General features: G+C 42.0%; 1 protein-coding gene across 1 annotated transcript in view; it reads right to left on the bottom strand.

Moving 5' to 3' along the window:
• lrp5 (low density lipoprotein receptor-related protein 5) overlaps window positions 1-2477 on the bottom strand; it is a 62940-nt gene extending 60463 nt beyond the window's left edge. Inside the window, exon 1 of the mRNA XM_070972025.1 lies at window positions 2221-2477. Coding sequence (XP_070828126.1) covers window positions 2221-2305 — 85 coding nt within the window. The 5' untranslated portion in view covers window positions 2306-2477. The remainder of the gene's footprint in view (window positions 1-2220) is intronic.
• Between the last annotated feature and the right edge of the window lie 15283 nt (window positions 2478-17760).

Here is a 17760-nt window from a genome sequence, read left to right as displayed (position 1 = left end):
TTGACATCTTTCCAGACAAACTTAAATTGTACACATATACAATCCATCCTAAATCTTGACCACAACCATTCAAATCAATACTTCTCCATTTTCAAACAGTCCTGATTATCAGACATTCAAGCACAGCAAATAAACCTGTGCTATGTTTAAAGCTTAAACACTAGAAGGGAGAACACAGACCTCTGCCAAGGCCAGTAGTCCACTCCTCTATGAGCTGGAAATCTGCACATGTAGCCGTTATTTGCTAGAATTACGTCACAGGACGGTTGTGCTTGGCTGAAGCCTCATCATCTCAGCTGTGCATTTATTATGTGCTTCTAATTTGGAAATATTCGCAAATGTAAAATACAGAAAATCCCATAGCTTCACCTCAGTTTGAGTAAGTAATTCATGTATCTGCCCCACGATTTGGATCCACTCCACAATGTAATAGCCCTTCCTTGGCCTGTCCTACACCCTTCCACAAAGTTTCATGAAAATCAGGCCTGCAGGTTTTTTTTGTAATCCTGCTGAATAAACAGGCGAACAAATCGAACCAAACAGTGAATATCTGATCACAAAATAAGTAAAAGTACTTTCACCACAATGCACTTTAAAATGTCGACCAGCCACCCTGTCATACAGGTGTTACTATACACCTGGCAGGAAATGAGTGTGTATTGATTACATCTGAAAGTGTGCGTATGAAAAGCTCTTGATGTGTTTGAGGGCTACAGCACCTCAGACCCAGTGGATGCATTTCCTTTGTTCTTTTGGCTTCATACCAAAAGACAAAAGAAGCACCATTTATTCTTTCTGATCATGTCTGTAAAGAATTTAAGCAATGAGACTAAAGTCTGCTTTGAGTTCTGACCTTTGGGACGCTCATCAGTCATGCACAGAGCTGCAGCGATTAATCAATTAGTTGTCAACTATCAAATTAATCGCCAACTATTCTGATAATCAATTAATTGGTTTGAGTAATATCGGAGAAAAGTCTCTGATTCCAGCTTCTTAAATGTGAATATATTCTGTTTCCTTCACTCTTTTATGACAACAAACTGAGTGTCTTTGGGTTGTGGACAGAACAAGATATTTGAGGACGTCATCCTGCGCTTTGGGAAACACTGCTCGACATTTTTCACCATTTTCTGACGTTTTATAGAGCAAACAACTCATCGATGAAGGGAGAAAACAATCGTTGGGTGCAGGACTATCAGGAGTCAGACTCGGTTAAAATCTTTTGTATAAAAATAAATGTGATTCGACGGGGCAGGACAGGAGGCTGTAAACTCATCCTAAACCAGCCTTTTCCTTTGAGACGAGTGGTGTGCACCATAATGAGGACTACTCTCCTGCAGATACTGACACTTACACGAAGAAATAGCTTTTACAGGGCAAAGCAAAGACTGTGTCTTTCATCAAAATGGATTTGACGCTAACACATGCATCTTTTCACGCGGCGCTCTGTGAGCTCACACGGACTTAGTAATAGAGCTATTCAGCAGGAGCTTATACGGAATATAAAATATGAAGCTTTAGTTTTAAGATGCAAGCAGACAAACGAGAGCTAGCCTGAAGACCTGATGTAATGCCTAACATCCATATGAGAAAGCGAAGCTCCGCCTCTGACTGGGCAGCTTCACATTAAATAGTAAGACCGCAAATCAGGCGGTGGAGAAAGTAAGGCTTATAAAGACACTGATCCACGGGGAGAAAACCTCCAACCAGCAGCGTTTCATTCCCCACATATGCATTCCTCTTTCTTTCGCTATTCCTCCTTTTCACTATGAAAGAAGAAAGTCTGCTTGACACCCGACACCGAGAAGGAATGGCTGGAGCTGCCGAGGCCCGAGAAAATAGCCCAGGCTGCCTTCAAACTTCACTCCTGCTGCACATAAACTCATAAAGTACACCGGCTGTGAACGCATCAGGCGCCGTTTGGCCACACGGACTCTGTCCTCCGCTGTTTCCCGCACTCCACCGCAAAGTTTCGAGACTTCCATTGTAACTACTGTGTTGTTGTACCCTTGGGACATAAAAACCTCAACTTTCAGACAAGGGAGCGCAGCTAGCCTTCTCCTTCGTCTCCGTGTGGGGAACATTAGAGGGCACAGCCGGAGCACAGCACGGCAACTACCAGCTTCTTATCATGTCGCGTCCCGCTGGCCCCTCAGCCCCTGTCCCCCACAGCCCGTGTCCCCCTAAGGATCCATGTTGTGAACAAAAAAGTCAACGTACCGTCAACCGCCGACAGCAGGCAACTCCGCAGCAGAAGCACCACCAGCAGACCGCCCATTTCAAGTCCTCTGCGCTTTAAATCCATAACTCCCACTCCATTTTCCCGATATTCACTCCTTAATTAAGTTGTAAGACGTCCACTCTTCCGTGTGTACATGTACACACCTGGGCCTGTATTCCGCTGTACTGCTCGCGCTGTGTCTGCACGCGTGTGTGTGCGCTTCTGTGTGTGTCCCTGTCCACAGCCCGTGGGCTACTTTTTTTTTTTCCCCCAGTTAAGGCGCTCGCGCTACTTTATACTTTGGACTGTCGAGCTCGCGCACGGAGAGAGAGGGCAGGCGGACGTGGTGTGACGTCATCCGACACGAGGCAGCAGAATACTTTGTATCACCAGTTTGTGTTCGTCTTAAATTTGCGTGTGATGGACGGAAACGCGGCGGTGTGAGGAGAGGAAAGGCTGCGGAGTTGCTTCAAAGACAGACATCTCACATCGAGGCAGTTTACAACATAATAAATTGTGCTGATTCGTCAAAAGAATTAGAAATTTTGAAATTATTGTTGCTGTTAATTATCAGTGTACTAACCTTACATAAAACAGTTTTACTGAGAGAGAGGACTAATACTTAAATCAGTTCTGTCCGAGCTGTGCAGCTACACTATTAAAAGCCATTTCAAGGCAACCAAACAATTAAAACTCTGACAATATAACTTCTTTTTCTAAACACTCACTGCAGTAAATTGTGCTGCAAAGATGACAAAAGTATATTAGCCAAGACAAAACTTGAGTATGAGTATTTCTGCCTTTCCTTCATGCTGGTGTGGATGTATTTAACATGCAGAAAGAGGCTTTGGGGAGCTGTTCCATGAGCAGCAGCATCATGGTGCAGCACCTGCATGCAGTCTCTCTAAAACTCCTGTCCTCAGAGTGGAGATGGCTTCACTGCTGGCAAAGCTCTGAACAAAACCACGATGACCTCCGGATGTATGTTTAAACACTTGAAAGAGTTTGTCAATGATACTTACATTTTTGTCTCCACTTGATAGATGTATTTCCACTCCAAACATTCTTGTGATAGGATTAAGCATAAAGCTTTCAGCAGTTATTTGTGTATAAATCGTACAAACACAGTCTGCAGTTGTTTAATATACGTGATGTGTGGGGAGCCTAGTTGCCAGTGACAAAAGCTTGAGACAGAGGAGACAGCATCTGAAAAGTCTGAGGATTCACAATCCCTGATTTAAAATACAAAATAAAATATGTTTGGATTATCTACCCTTCACTGCATACTTTACATAAGCCCGTTTGTACCTGTTTAAGACAGGGACAAGACAGGTTTACCCAACAGGGGGAAGACCCAGGGCAGAAGCCCACTGTGTGGCAATCCGGCTGTGGCAATTTCATAATTTCATTACTTGCAAATGCAGTATGCACCACCAAAGCACATTATAAACAGAAATGATGGGGGCTTTAAGGCAAACCTGCATCATTACCTTGTTACTGATATCTATCTTGACGAGGGGACGGAGTTAAAAATCTAGTTGCAGTCTTTCAGTTTATATTTTGCTCAGGTGGGGTAGTTTACGCAGGGGTTAGATCAATCAGTGAGCAACAATGTCCAGTTTAAGTCAGAACATGATCACAATCAACAGAGAGCAATATTTTCTAAAAGTCTACAAACAGTCAAAAAGAAATGTTCAGTATCAAACCCAGAGATTCATAGGAGCAGGCTGCCTGAAGGTGTGTCCTATTGTCTGATCATTGACAAAACAGTATTGTTGATCATAGTCGCTGCACACGTTCCCATCAGTTTTTACAGTGGCTGAGTCACATTTCCCTATAGAAGTTGACTTTTTTCAAAACTCTTCACAAGGTCAGAACAACAAAGGTCAGTGTGGACTTAACGGTGGAGAACTTTTCATTAGCTTTGACACAATGCACTCAATGACCGAACATTAAAAAAAAGGGGAAAAAAATGTGTATCACAGGATAAGCTTGTCACCAAATGCGGAAGATGGAGTTGACTGGCACTGCTGTCTTTCTACATTTGTAACTAACATATGCAAGTATGCATAGTGAACATGTGTAGTTTGTATTGCATTATTGGAATTACTGTAGTTTCATTTGGTGCACTTGAAATTTCTCCCATCTCTATGAAAAAATGGAAAGAAGAAGCCAACTGAAGTAAATTTCTGTGACATGTACTGTAAGTCTGTAATTTTTGTTGTAAGGGAATCTCGCTTTACACTAAATGCATGATCAAAATAAAAGCTACTTTTCCAAAGACAATAGTGACTTCAAGTTATGCACTTGTGGCCAAACCACTGTTGTTTTGGACCAATCAGCTTCCTATGAGGAACTGCTGGCATGTACAGCCGTGGTTTAGATGTAACAGCAGCAAGAGAAGTGACTGTTAGAAAACAACAATGGCAGCTCCTGAGGAGAGGATCCATCCAATGGTGATTCCTATGAAGGTGTCGAAGGCTTTTCTAAATGGAAAAGATGTTTAAGCTCTTCTCCCGTCTGGCTTTGGTGAGAACCCCAGTTGCATGCAATGGATGCAGACTGTATTTAGTTCCAGTTATTAAAACAAGTATCTTTAAAAGAGTTAGTACATAAGTACATAATAAAGTGTGTGAACCATTTGGGAAGAAGATGCTCATAACGTGCCCTTTTATCGAGCGGCTCTGAGATGCTGCTGCATTGATCATTAAACCTCGCAAAACTACAGTGGCACATTGATGTTTGTTATTCCTACGGCCATGACAGCAGCAGTTAAGCTTTAACAAAGGCCCAGTCAGTGATCTGAGAATTACATTATAGATTTGCTGTCAACTAAGGAGTCTATATAAAGATGGAGGACAGCTCCTCAAAAGTGAAGCCAAAACGTCTTGATCGCCCCCTGATGGCTGACTGCAGTGTAGGTCATAAATCCCACTCCCCAGGCTTGCAGATGGTACATGGGCCAAACTAAAAAAAACAACATAAACGTCAAATGAATTTGACCCAAAGATTATTTTAGGCAGTTCTTATCACAGTGATCTACGTTAAAGAGCTCATTATTCTGACAAGTTTGGTTTTAATTAGTTATTTGATGCTATAAAGTCATGATGGACAGCTAAGCCTAACCAATGATTTGATGAGGGTGACGTATGGGCGGGACCTCAACACCTGGGCTCCATCATCATCACCAAAGCAAGATGGCAGCGCCTTTATCCAGGACGTTTTGGCTTCATTTTTGAACCGTGGGTGGCAGCGGAGATGCGTCATCCATCTTTATTTACAGTCATTGCTTTCAACGCAAAGAAATTTCTATAAAATCAATGAAATGAAGAATAAAGGATCTTCACTGAGACAAGAATGCTATTTGGCCACAACTGTCAAAAGAGGGAGAGACGATCTCTAAATGACACAGATCCACACATTCTTATGCAGCTTCAGCCAGTGCCAAACCAATTGTTGCTACTCAGTGGAAACACACATGATGCATGGTACCTCGCTTTTTTTTGGGACACATTCATTTCAGAGTTCAGATGTTAGAACACACACTGCCAAACAGTGTAATGTCAATCTGTTAAATAATGCCAGAGAACAGATCAAGGCTTTGAATACCCAGCTTGTCTTTATTCGAACCACCTGTAGATGTTGGAGGCTTGTTTTGTTTTGGATGTGTTGAGTATTAACTGGCATCACACAGTAACCAGCTCAAACTGTTACTGTTATGTGGCCGCTTTTCTTTTTGGGTAAGGTTGATGAAAATTGTAAATCAGCTTTGTTAGTTTGTTTGTGTTTCTTCTTCCTTATATATGACAAGATAAAACTACCCTAAAACACTGTGGCTGCTATGAGGTGCAGTTGTTGTTATGTGGCAAACATGTCTTCTAGAAATGACCGTAATATACTTCATTACATTTAAAAAATCTGTACTTAACTAGGATCATGATTATTTCTGAACCGTGGTCGAGTTCTGTGAGAGTCTAAACAGAACCATAAAGATGAACATCATGCTTCGCTCGCCATGATTGTAAATGAAACACATGGTCAGTGAACATTGCGCAACTTGGCAAATTCATTTAAAGCATTTCCTCATTTTGCTGATAAAAAGCATTATGTTCCTTTCAAAACGTACTTGCTGTTGCACATTCTGTGGTATCTGAATGTAATTTCTAGGAGGCAGGGTCGTCTGCAGCTGTTTATCATGTTTCCAGCCTGGACTCGTTGCTCCAATTAAAGGAATAGTTCAGCATTTTGGATCCTGCTCTTACAAACTTTATTCCCCAGAGTTAGATGAGATGATCAATATCAATTCAGTGTCTGTGGCTGAGGGATTCCTGCCCTAAAGCCTTTCTATGACACGGTTAACATTGTGAAACGGTTGCAGTTGGTTCAGCTCAGGCAGCAAAACTACTCGGTTAAGTTTTGGAAATGATGGTTGACTTTTGGTTTCACTTTTAAGATCGTTAAATTTGAAAGTCCTGCGTGTGACCCACCACTCTACCTTGACCTACAACCCTCCCAGGACTTCATCACTCTTTCTAGCAAGCTGCTGTCGACGTTTTGCCACAGATGGTTTGCGCTCATAGAGAAGGTACCCTGTTTGTTTGTATGAGACGCTGAGAGGTGGGGCTAAAGGTCAGTATCTGATGTCCTGCGATGACCTTTATTTCATGTCATTCTCTATGTCTCTCAGCCCTCATTCCTGTCATCTCTCTGCTGTCCACTTCCAAATAAATGCACAAAATAGCCCTTGTTTCTGTAGGAGCTCTGTACCTCATGTGCAGAGCTGAGATTGATTGATTGATTGATTCATTCTCATCTTACTCTCAGAAACAAACAACTGTATTTCCCAAAATATTGAACTATTTCCTTTAGGCAACTTGTACTGCTCCAGCATGCAATTATATTTTAGACACAATGTTCTTCCAACTTTGTGTCAACAGTTTGTTTGTCTCTTTCCTGTTTGAACATGACAATGCCCCCATGCACAAAGCCAGCTCCATGAAGAAATGGTTTTCCCGGTTAGCTGTGGAAGACCTTGACTGGCCTGCACAGAGTCTATATCTCAACCCCATCCAGCACCTTTGGGATGAACAGGAAGACAGAGTGTGAGCCAGACGTCATCACTGTTGGACTCCACCACTGCTCTCGTGTCTAAATGGGGGTAAATCTCTGCAGCCAGGTGCCAACATCTGGTGGAAAGTCTTAAACCAGAAGAATGGAGGCTGTTTGGGGATATTGTTCAGGTGTCCGCATACTTTTGGTCATGAAGTGTATATTCAAAACTTGTCCAAACAGTGTGTGTGTCCCAGTTCGTGCAGTAAGCAGATTTAAGTGAATCTTTGGAGCATAAAGGGGACTAAGCTTCATGTATTAACTTGTCATCTGTTCACATTCGCCTAAATAACATCTTGATTGCTTGACTGCACATCTGGGCTGCAATGTTCTTTGCTGCAGTACACAACAATAGATCTTCCATAACATCTTCCAAGAATAGACAGTACAACAGCAGAACATCTTGAATAGTGAGGATGAATTATTTGGTCAATGTTTTACACTGGACTTCGCAGCCATGAGGCAAAGAGGGACTTCATGACTTCAAAACAAAAGATGGACACACACCACTGCTTGCACACTGATGGAAACAGAGATGAAACGTCCCAGATCTCTGTCTTCACACACACCTGAAGTCAAGCCAACCCTGGCATTACTCCTCTCCTTTCTGGATTCCTTGTTTCTCTGCTCCAACTGGCCTCCACTCTAAAGGCTGTGTAAACTCAAAGCACATGTTCTCCTCCTCTGCCTCCCCATGTACATGTGAGAGAGGCAGGCAGCTATTCCACACCACAGAATATGCAGCACAGACCAGGTATTATTGGTCACTTTGGCAGAGTTTGTAGCTGAGGCTGTAGTGGCACCTCTAGCAGCAGCACATTTTATTATTGAAAGTATTCAGATTGCTTACAATTAGCAATACCACCATGTAAAAATAAAGTATTGGCTTTAAAATGTTATTGAAGCAGAAGTACACATCAAGAAGAGATGCCTCCCATCAATCATTACAGGACTTTAAAGCACAGGTTGACTGTCTTAAAACACCAGTCATACTGTATGTACTTCTGCATATGTGCACTAGAACAGGTTTTGTTGCTGCTTCCTCCTCTTCACACTCACCTCTAACAGTCCTTCATAAGTGACATAGGTCAAAATCCACAGTCTATCCTCATTCTACAAGCATGTTGTTATCTTGCTCTTGAAATCAAGATTCCACGGACCATAAAAAGGAGAAAGAGGGCACAAGGTGCAACATATGTAAATTGTCTTATTGTCTTTTAGTATGTTACATTATTATGTATAAGGCATTATGTGCAATCCTTCAATCCTCTTTTTTTTTTTTAGAGGTGTGGTGGTAGCAGTCACTGTCTTTGTTTCTGTTGTAAACAGTATCTGCATCTGTGCTGGTCTCCAAGACATACTTTGCTTTGCCTGCAGATTTGACCTGTCTGTATGTATCAGACAGATATAGACGTAGATAATGGATGGATGCTAACAGTATCTTTAGGGTAACACAGTAGCAATAATCAAACTGCAGTGGTAATGATAGCAACACTGTTAATACTGTAAACGTGAGTACGACAATAAAAGCACTAATAGGATATTTGTTGGAACATAATTACCAAAAAATTATGCTCTTTGTTGTCTCACAAAAATAGAGCAGTGTATAAAACAGATTCATTTTAGGACCTACCTTCTGTGTTGGTCATGCGCCTGGTGCTCTTGGGTTGCCTGGAATACAAACATTCATGTGAATCATCTCTGTGCAGTTCAGGACAGTTGATATGCTTTTCATAGCAATACAAAACTGTTAATGAATTTCCATTTTCTGGGAAACAATAACCACACTGGCGACAAACCAGTGTAGGTTTGGTAGTTTCCTTGGTGGAAAGATGCTGATTAAGTTTATTCTCAGGTTTTGATCTAAGTTCACTGAATGCAGTGTGAAAAATCATTGAGTCAACAGAGTTAAAGGATGGATTTATTTTTCTCTAAGCTAATATGCATTTTTTTTTTTGTTCTCATATTCTTTGTCATGTTTTATTTATTGTGAAAACAGAACATATATGTTGATGTTTTTACAGTTTTGTCTTTCTTTATGTGTGTTAATTCATATTTTAATATTGTGCCCATTCAGTTCATAATTCTCAGTCATTTCTTTTAGATATGTTTTGACAAGTTGGACAGCTGTTGTCCCCATGTGATTATCATTAAAGTTGTGGTTCAGTTACCTTTTTTTTTATCTTCTGCTAACCTTAAGTGGCCCTTCTATTCATTCTGGTTCTATGCTCCGGCCTGGCCCTGGAATGCCGTAATGAAACATATTTTCTTCCCCAAGTCACCTGCAACCCACAGCCGCCGGCCGCGCTTTGATCCACACACCGCTCTCTACAAATATCAAAACGATCTTCGCATTGGTCTGCGTTCCTCGCTCTATAAAGACTGAGGCTCAGGAGTTATATAGCTGAGTGTAACAAATACCTTTCTCTTTCTCCGCATAACAAGGAACAGGTGAGGCTCCCAAGCGTCTGAGGCCGCAACGAGGGGATGGCTTTATGAAACAGAACTGTTTCACATGTGGGATGTGTTAATCAGACTCACACTTGGCTCACTGCAAACACCTGCATTAAGACACACTACGACATTGAATAAGATATTCTTAGTATTTCGCTCTGCAGGCAGATCTCAGTGCGCAGTTGGTGGTTTTCATTCTTCTGGTCCTACTATGATTTACATGAGAATACTGTATGTGTGTTCCCATACTAAAAAACATACAAGCCGGCATGCATAATTTGTACCCTGGCTGACTTAAAGGCTTAGGATCTCCAGTTCTTTAAACTTTAATCCGAGTATAAAATATAACAAGCAAGGACGACAAAGCTCAACTTGATAAAACAGTTGCGCAAATGTTATCAAGGGTCCAAGCAGCAAAGCTTAAGTGTGTGTGTCCTGTTTCTGTCCAGCTGTTGTGGTTTAAGAGTTGACATGTTATTTCCTGCGCTGCTTTTGCAATTTCCAGGTTTGAATTCCCAATCAATCAGTTACTTTTCTCTGCTATATTAGCTATCTGCTAAGTGTGCAGCAAAAACCACAAGACCTAGAAACACCAGAAATTTAGCAGGTGAGTTAAAAATTCCACCCACGACTCAGTCACACGACACTCATCGACCTGAAGGCCACGCTGTAAAATCAAGTTTTCGCAATTATGGAAAATGGTTTGACCTAGAGTCAAGATGCTTTGATTATTTTAATCTATCAGGTTATCTGCATCTCCTTTTCTGCTCTAAATATCTCAATTTATTTGCAATCTGCGTGGACTATAATTATTGCAGCTTGTGGCTATATTTCTTATTCTATTCTATCTATAATTGATTTCTTGGGAACAAAAGGGCCCTGGTCAGGCATGAAGCCATGTGGGGGATAGAGAAAAACAGGCAGAACGTGAAGCAGTGGTGCCCGGTGGAATCCAGCCGTGGTTCAATAACTGCAGAGTTGATGGTAAGTCTCTGTGGATTCATCGCCTCCACATTGCACAAAGTCATTCGATCTTTTATCAATTTACAAATATTGACACATGCAGCTTCGAGTTCAACTGCATCATTTGCAGAGCAGCGCTGTGGAGCACTTGTAAAGGACCCAGGGAGTAGGATTTTAAGAAAGCATGAAAGATCACCTCCCTCTCAGTTTGACGGAACAAAAAGCTGTTTGTAATAGCATTTAGCCTCATTCCTGCTCTCGTTAAAAACAAACAAACAAAGGGGTGACGTCAGCTCAAAAATACGAGTTACACAGCTGGACGTCACTGAACAATCCATTCCTTCGACTTCACAACCAGGCTGTCAGGAACACAAATAAACACCTTTGTTTTCTCTACAGTCAGCTGAAGTCAACCAATTCTTTCCCAGAAAAAAAAAAAGAAAGAAAAAATCATTGCAAGAGTCTAACATTAAAACAGAGGACCCCAAAAGAGATGTGAGCGTTCATGATTCGAAGAGAAGTAGACCTGAATATCATGTGCATGTAGATTTCCTGTTGAAGCAGACCCTTTGTCTCACTTTGAGAAGACAGGTAGTGCGATTTTACAGAGAGGCTCTATGAGAACAAGGCTGATTGTTTTATTGGTTGGAATTTTTATTAATGGCTACTTGTGTGGTCACCATTATAGGTGAACTCTACCACCAACCAGAAACAAGTCAGTAGCTTTGCCTAACCCTTACCTGAAGCCTTTAATGACTCTGCTGCCTGCTCTCATGTGCCACTTATATTAGCATGCTCTGAGAATATAAACCCCCTCAGACTTATGCTCATTCTGTCTAACCCTCCCGTCCTCTAGTGGGATGTGATGTACGTTGCAGCCTTTTGGGTCCGCCAGCAGAGCTTCAAACTCTTAAAGCCTGTGTTGCTGTCCCCTTGTGTTTTTGTCAACAGCTTGGTTGGATTATGGCTATGATAGGAATGGGGAACAAACAAGCATATCTGGTACTGGGCCACTCTCACAGGGTGTTGGCAGGGTTACGTGTTGTTTTCTAATCTAAATTTAGACACAATAATCAATCAGCCTGAACCATCTGCGCTAGTCAACTTTGGAGCAAACCTACTAATGAGAACTTGGATGAAGCCTGTGGTTTTAGTCTTTCTGAGCACTGGGTTAATATGTCATCTGTCAGCTGGTCTCAAATCAGCTCTGTTCTCAGGACAGAGATCAGACAGGCCACACGTACACAGAGTGTGTACGTGGTTGAATGTTGTGCCGCAATTCCCCAATGTCCCATTTTTGTGTCTGCAAGGAAGGAATATATTGTGTAACTGCTGTCTCAAGATCAGCAGTTAATTATTTCATTATCTCAAGATAATGAAATAATTCATGTCCTACTTTGTTAAAACACAAGGTCATTTCCTGGTATTACTTGTATTGTTTGTCAGAGATCAGGAGTGCCGTGCCAGCATGCATAGGTGGTGTCATGATAACTGCAGCACCTGATCCAAGCTGGAAAATGTCAGGTCAAGGAGCACCTATTACTGATCAATGCATCAGAAGTTAAGCAAACCGGCCTCTGTGAGAGTGAGTGCGGATGGACATCAGTGAAGCTGTGACTTTAAACTGATGATGATTGTATGTAATTTTAATCCTGAAAACTAAAGAGCAATTTTCAACAATATAGATTGGTGGATAACATCAATATCCCATTCAGAAATTAAAGGTCCAGTGTGCAAGATTCAGTCGGATCTACTGTCACAATATGGCAGAAATGGAATATAATATTTGAGAGGAAGTTTTCATTTGTGTATAATCACCTGAAAAAGAGAATTGTTGTATTCCTGTTAGCTTAGAATGATTTTGGGGATTTCAGGGATTTTGGTCCCTAAAATGTCGTTTGGTAGTTAAATATTTCAGCCTGGATCAAAGTGGACTAACGGACCAACACTACAACCCTTAGAGCCATGCTGCTAGCATGGCTAAAGGCCACGTTATACTTCTTTATAACACTGAACTAGTACGTACAACATGTTGTCCGACCATGTCCAAAATCAAAAGTCTTCCACCACTGGTTGTCACAGAGGGGGACATGATATCATGAATCAGGATAGCAGCATGTGTCAGTTTCTGCTGGAAGACATTCACGGTGTTGCAGTCTGTTGCTTCAAACGCAGCTTATCTCACCTCCTCATGGTATGTCCTACACTATCAGAAAGAAGGTACGGAGTTGGAGTGGTGCAGTGCAGTGCCTGTTTGAAGAAAAGTTGAGACAAGTTCAACTTGGCACCCGCTGTGGTGCCAGAATTGTTGATTGGAGACACGCACCTGCTGCGTCCAAACCATTGAAAACAACTGAAAAAATGCCCTGTGGTGCTTTGGAAAAGCATCAGCCTCACAGTGAAGTGCAGTAATCACATTACTGAATGTCATCTATTTCACAAGCTGGGCGTGGAAACGAGGAAACCCAGAACAGGCCTTTGAAGCCAGAAAGTTGTGTTCTGACAGTTTTCACACTTAATGGTTCCCATGTTTCCCTCTTAAAACTTTTGTTTTCCCTCAACCTGAAAAGTCCCCCTGCTGTGTGAATGTTGTGTGTGGTTTAGCTGTCCGTGTGGGTGTGCTGCTCATGGGTTTAGGTGCATGTGGGTGTGCATGCGGAGAGTTAATTCATGTGTACAGTACATATCAGCACCAAATGGCAACTTCTCAGGAACTAAGACGAGCAGTCCGATTTTCAAACCATTCGGGTTTTGACTTTATCTGCTGAGTTTTGATTTCAAAGCCAGCCAGGAAGGGAGAGTCTAAACATACTTGTTGCATTCCATTTATTTTCATGGATAAATTCACTTAATCAATTCCAATTTTCTAGTTAATCACATCATTTTATACACATCACCAGTTATGTGACCTTGGTTACCACCGTAGCTAGAACAGGGAGAGACTTCCTATCTGCCATCTCCTGGAATGGTCTCTAAATATTATATTATTGTGTGTCTCGCTGAGGTCTCCGTGTTGTCCAAACTTGAGACCTTTGGGCTCCTAACTGACGAGACGGTCTGTGATAGAACATTCTTTCACAATGGCGATATTAAACAGAGCTAACTTGGCCGTAATACCTCACTAACCTGGAGTGTCAAGAGAATGTTTATGTAATATTTTAAGTAGGCTGGAGTTAGCTGGAAAGTGTGTGTATGTGTGTGTGTGTGTGTGTGCGGAGTCCCTGCTCAGTAACAGAGGGAACCCACAGCTGTGCTGAGTGCAACCGATATTTTGTGTCAGCGACACAATTGTGATATATTTTGTGGTTATCTGTACAATATGTTTCATGCACTTTGGAAAGTTCGGATTTTGTGAGAGTTTACTGATCATTAGCTACTTTGTCTTGATAGGAAGTAAAAATAAGAAGATTTCCTGTCGATGTGTTTATTTGTGAATTGTCACACTTTTGTAAAATGACCAGACTAAAGGCCTCGCTGAGGAAACACCACACTGTCACTCTCATGACTGTTTCTCATTTTTCAGGAGGGTAACGTGCACAAAGAGGCAAATCCATGCTGAAGCTGTTGTATGCCTCTTCACAAATGTAACACATGCAGGCCATCCAAGACTGCATTTCCATGACAAATACATAATGAGGCTTTTATTTTGGCTTAATTGAAATGGATCCTCTGATAAAAGCAGAATCCGTATGCCATGAAACACGAGACACAGAACCAAAAACACTATCTGCCCCAAATGTTGCAGCGTCACTGAAATGACTGAAATATATTCAACACAGCTTAAAACACACACACACGCACGCACACACACCTCTGTGTGTGTTCGTCTCGCACCAATTAACTCCCTCAGATCATCAGGCCAGTCTGATTCCCAGCAAACAGGATGCACGGCGCGAACGCGCTGCTTTCAGGAAGCAATCAGCCCTCTGCAGATGGCTCTTTGTGTCTCGACCTCCATGATTATTGTGAGACATGACTCACATTAACTGGCCAATAAAACGCCCCAAAACTCTGGGAAACAACACTTTCTAACCAAATAAAAGCCCATACCAAACACACCTCATCGCATCAGTGCAGGCAGTCACATTATTCTGAGAAGACTTACATTGGGAAAGAAAGGGCCAGGCTGTCCTCACAGGTGACAAACCGATCTCTGGATTGTGTCCATGGGTCAGACTTAACTTGTCTTGTTGTCAGTGTGAAAACCTTGCCAGTGGTGGTGGAGTCATTCCTGTGTTCCTCAGGTCCCGTGTTCCCACGGTTAGGGTTCGGGTTTTGACCCAAACACAATGTGTGTTAACAGATTATTGAACTGGGGAACGCAGGACCCTGGGATCACAGACACGCTCCCACCCTGCTCAGTGTTTACTCTTTGAGGGGAGGATGCCATGCTGCTGAAGCAGTGCTGGAACATGTGGCTAGTTTCTGGTTAGCAGAAGCACATTCTGGTGCAGCACAGGGGAAACTGTCAAGGAAGTGGCAATTGGGTTAATATCTTCTTAGAAAATGAAAAGTGTCATATGTGTTCAATATGCAGATGACTTTTCCCTGAAGCGCCTTTCACACCCTCCCCTCCTCAGTGTATCAGGCAGTTTATTTGATCATCTGTGCATTGGTTATATTCAGTTATCGTGTTGTTTATTGCGATCTGTGTTGTCGTGAGTGCATTCCCATGTTAGAAATGAAAAGATTAAAATACTGTACTCTTAATTATCCATTCAGAGCGCACAGGCTGGAAGGCCGTGTGTTTGTGTGGCGGTAAACTGCCCAGGATGGCTGAGAAACGTGTTTACGTGTGTGGTGTTTAGTCTGCGTGTGGCTTGCTGTGTTTGGAGTGCCATGCACCCTGACTGATGTGCTGCTGCGCTGTGCTTGTTGTGGGTGTGTTGGCAGAGCTGTGCAGGGTGACTAAGATGAAAAGCACTTGCGGATGCTCTGGAAAACACATCAGCGTGGAGGTGAAGTGGAGCAACCTTGCATTGCAACATGCCGTATTACTGAGGGAGCCGTTTGTAATTTTAATGGTTGAAAGTGTTTGGACAGCGGTACAGTTCAGCCGATGGGATCTTTGTGCTGTGTTTGTAACCTTAATCCATCCCCTCATCCATGGACACATTAAGACCAGAAGGAGACAAAACTGACAAGAACTTCCATTTTAAGTTAAAGTTTTATAGTATGATATACCTCACTGGATCGCGTCATATTCTTTCTTGTTAAAAGCTTTCTACTCACTGAAAGGATCTACTTCCAATCAGGCTTTGATTGTTGCATCTTATGTGATATGATGCAATGTTATAGGTGGAACTACCCAGGATGCAAAGCAGGTACAATTCAGTCCAGCTGGCCCAGCTACGAGACCAAAGTGCATCTTACATATGAATGCATCAGTAATAATAATCCACTATGGTAAACAGTTTAAAAGCAATCATTCTGAGTACTTTTACTTATTATATTTTCAGCACATTTTTCACTTTATTATTCATTTTATACTTAAATGGTAACTACATTACAGCACACTGTAAAAAGTGTTTGATTTGTAGTTAGTGGACTAAAGTTTATGTAATCAGTTAAAATGTCATTGATTTGAAGCCAGCAGAATAGTAATACACCAGTTTCTAGAATCTGCTTTCTGAAACATGGGCAAACACAAGCGCACACTTATAGAAAATAAAATGAAATAAATGAATGTCTTTGTTCACAGCTCTGTCAATTCAAATACCAAACCAAGAGTTTCATCTGTTTGTGTGTTGAATCTTATCTGGGATCTGAATGGAGACACCGCTGCATCCGATTGCCATCATCTCCTCTTGACTCCTCCACCAGCAGCTGCAGTTCACCTCCAGCTCGCTGAAACTCCTCATGGTCATCCTCCCTCAGAGATCGAGCCATGAAAACATAAAACTACAGTTTTTTCAGATCAGTTTGACCTCAGTACAATGTGTAAGATGTGGCCACCTGTCAAAGGTCGCTCCAAACAAACATGGACAGCATATAACCAGAGTAACTGTTAACTGCTGCTCGCTGCACTCTTTGCTGTAGCTACTAGCTGCTGTTAGCTGACCAATGTGTAACTGACCAATTAGAGCAGACTGGGCTGTTTGGAAGGAGCTCCTCAGCAAGGATGTTTCAGGTGAAGAAAATAGCAGGGCTTCAGCAATGGAAAGTATAAGGAAAATAATGTGTTTTTAAACATTAAAGCATGTAAACCTGCTCTAGTAGGTACCTAAATGCTAATTTTCAGGTATTAACCTGAAATTCTGAATCTATAACAGATACTGAAACTACTGCTGAGGTAAGTCTGGAAAAAATGCTCCCCTCTCTTGCCAAACCTTCTGCAGGAGCCAGTGTTGAACATGCATTTGAACTTCATTTACATGCATTTTGCCATCAAGTTAAAGCGAACGCCTTAGAAACCCACACCAATACAAGTATTTTACCTTAGCTTCTGCACCACGTGGTAGAGACGTTGAACTTGTTTGAATCCTTCAGCATCCCCAAGGCCAAGGTGGAGCTGTTAGAAGTCCGATGTGCAGATCGAACAGCTGACTCTCTGAGGGAGAACCGCTGGCGCCCTCTTAATGGAAAGCAGGTGGTACTGTAACTGAACTACAGTAGGCAGCTAGTATGAATTAAACATAATATTCAATCAATGCTGTCTAATCATTGATTGACTCAAACACCAAAAGATCAATTTACTTCTTTTTATTATTTATTCTCAGGGAGTAAAAAAAGCTTTTCAAAGTGCATTCTTACGCTGGTGAGCTGGTGCCCTGCAGGTGTCTCTCTGTCATCTATTGGCTCTTTGCACACCGGTCACTGCAAACAGGTCAGAATCCCTGAACACAATCCACCTGTGCTGTTGTGTCCAGGACATCACAAGCTCTACATGACCGTTAGAAGATCATCAAAACGCTCCGTTGATGTACAGGACAGTCGTTCTACACTGTCACAAGAACAATTTCTGTCATCACTGTTGACATCAAGTCAATCTTGCGGCCAGGCAAGCTTAGATT

Source organism: Chaetodon trifascialis, chromosome 10 (assembly GCF_039877785.1).
Source record: "Chaetodon trifascialis isolate fChaTrf1 chromosome 10, fChaTrf1.hap1, whole genome shotgun sequence".
In the NCBI taxonomy this organism is placed as follows: domain Eukaryota; kingdom Metazoa; phylum Chordata; class Actinopteri; order Chaetodontiformes; family Chaetodontidae; genus Chaetodon; species Chaetodon trifascialis.
Note: the sequence above shows the minus strand (reverse complement) of the source record. Positions and strands in the feature narration are given on the sequence as shown.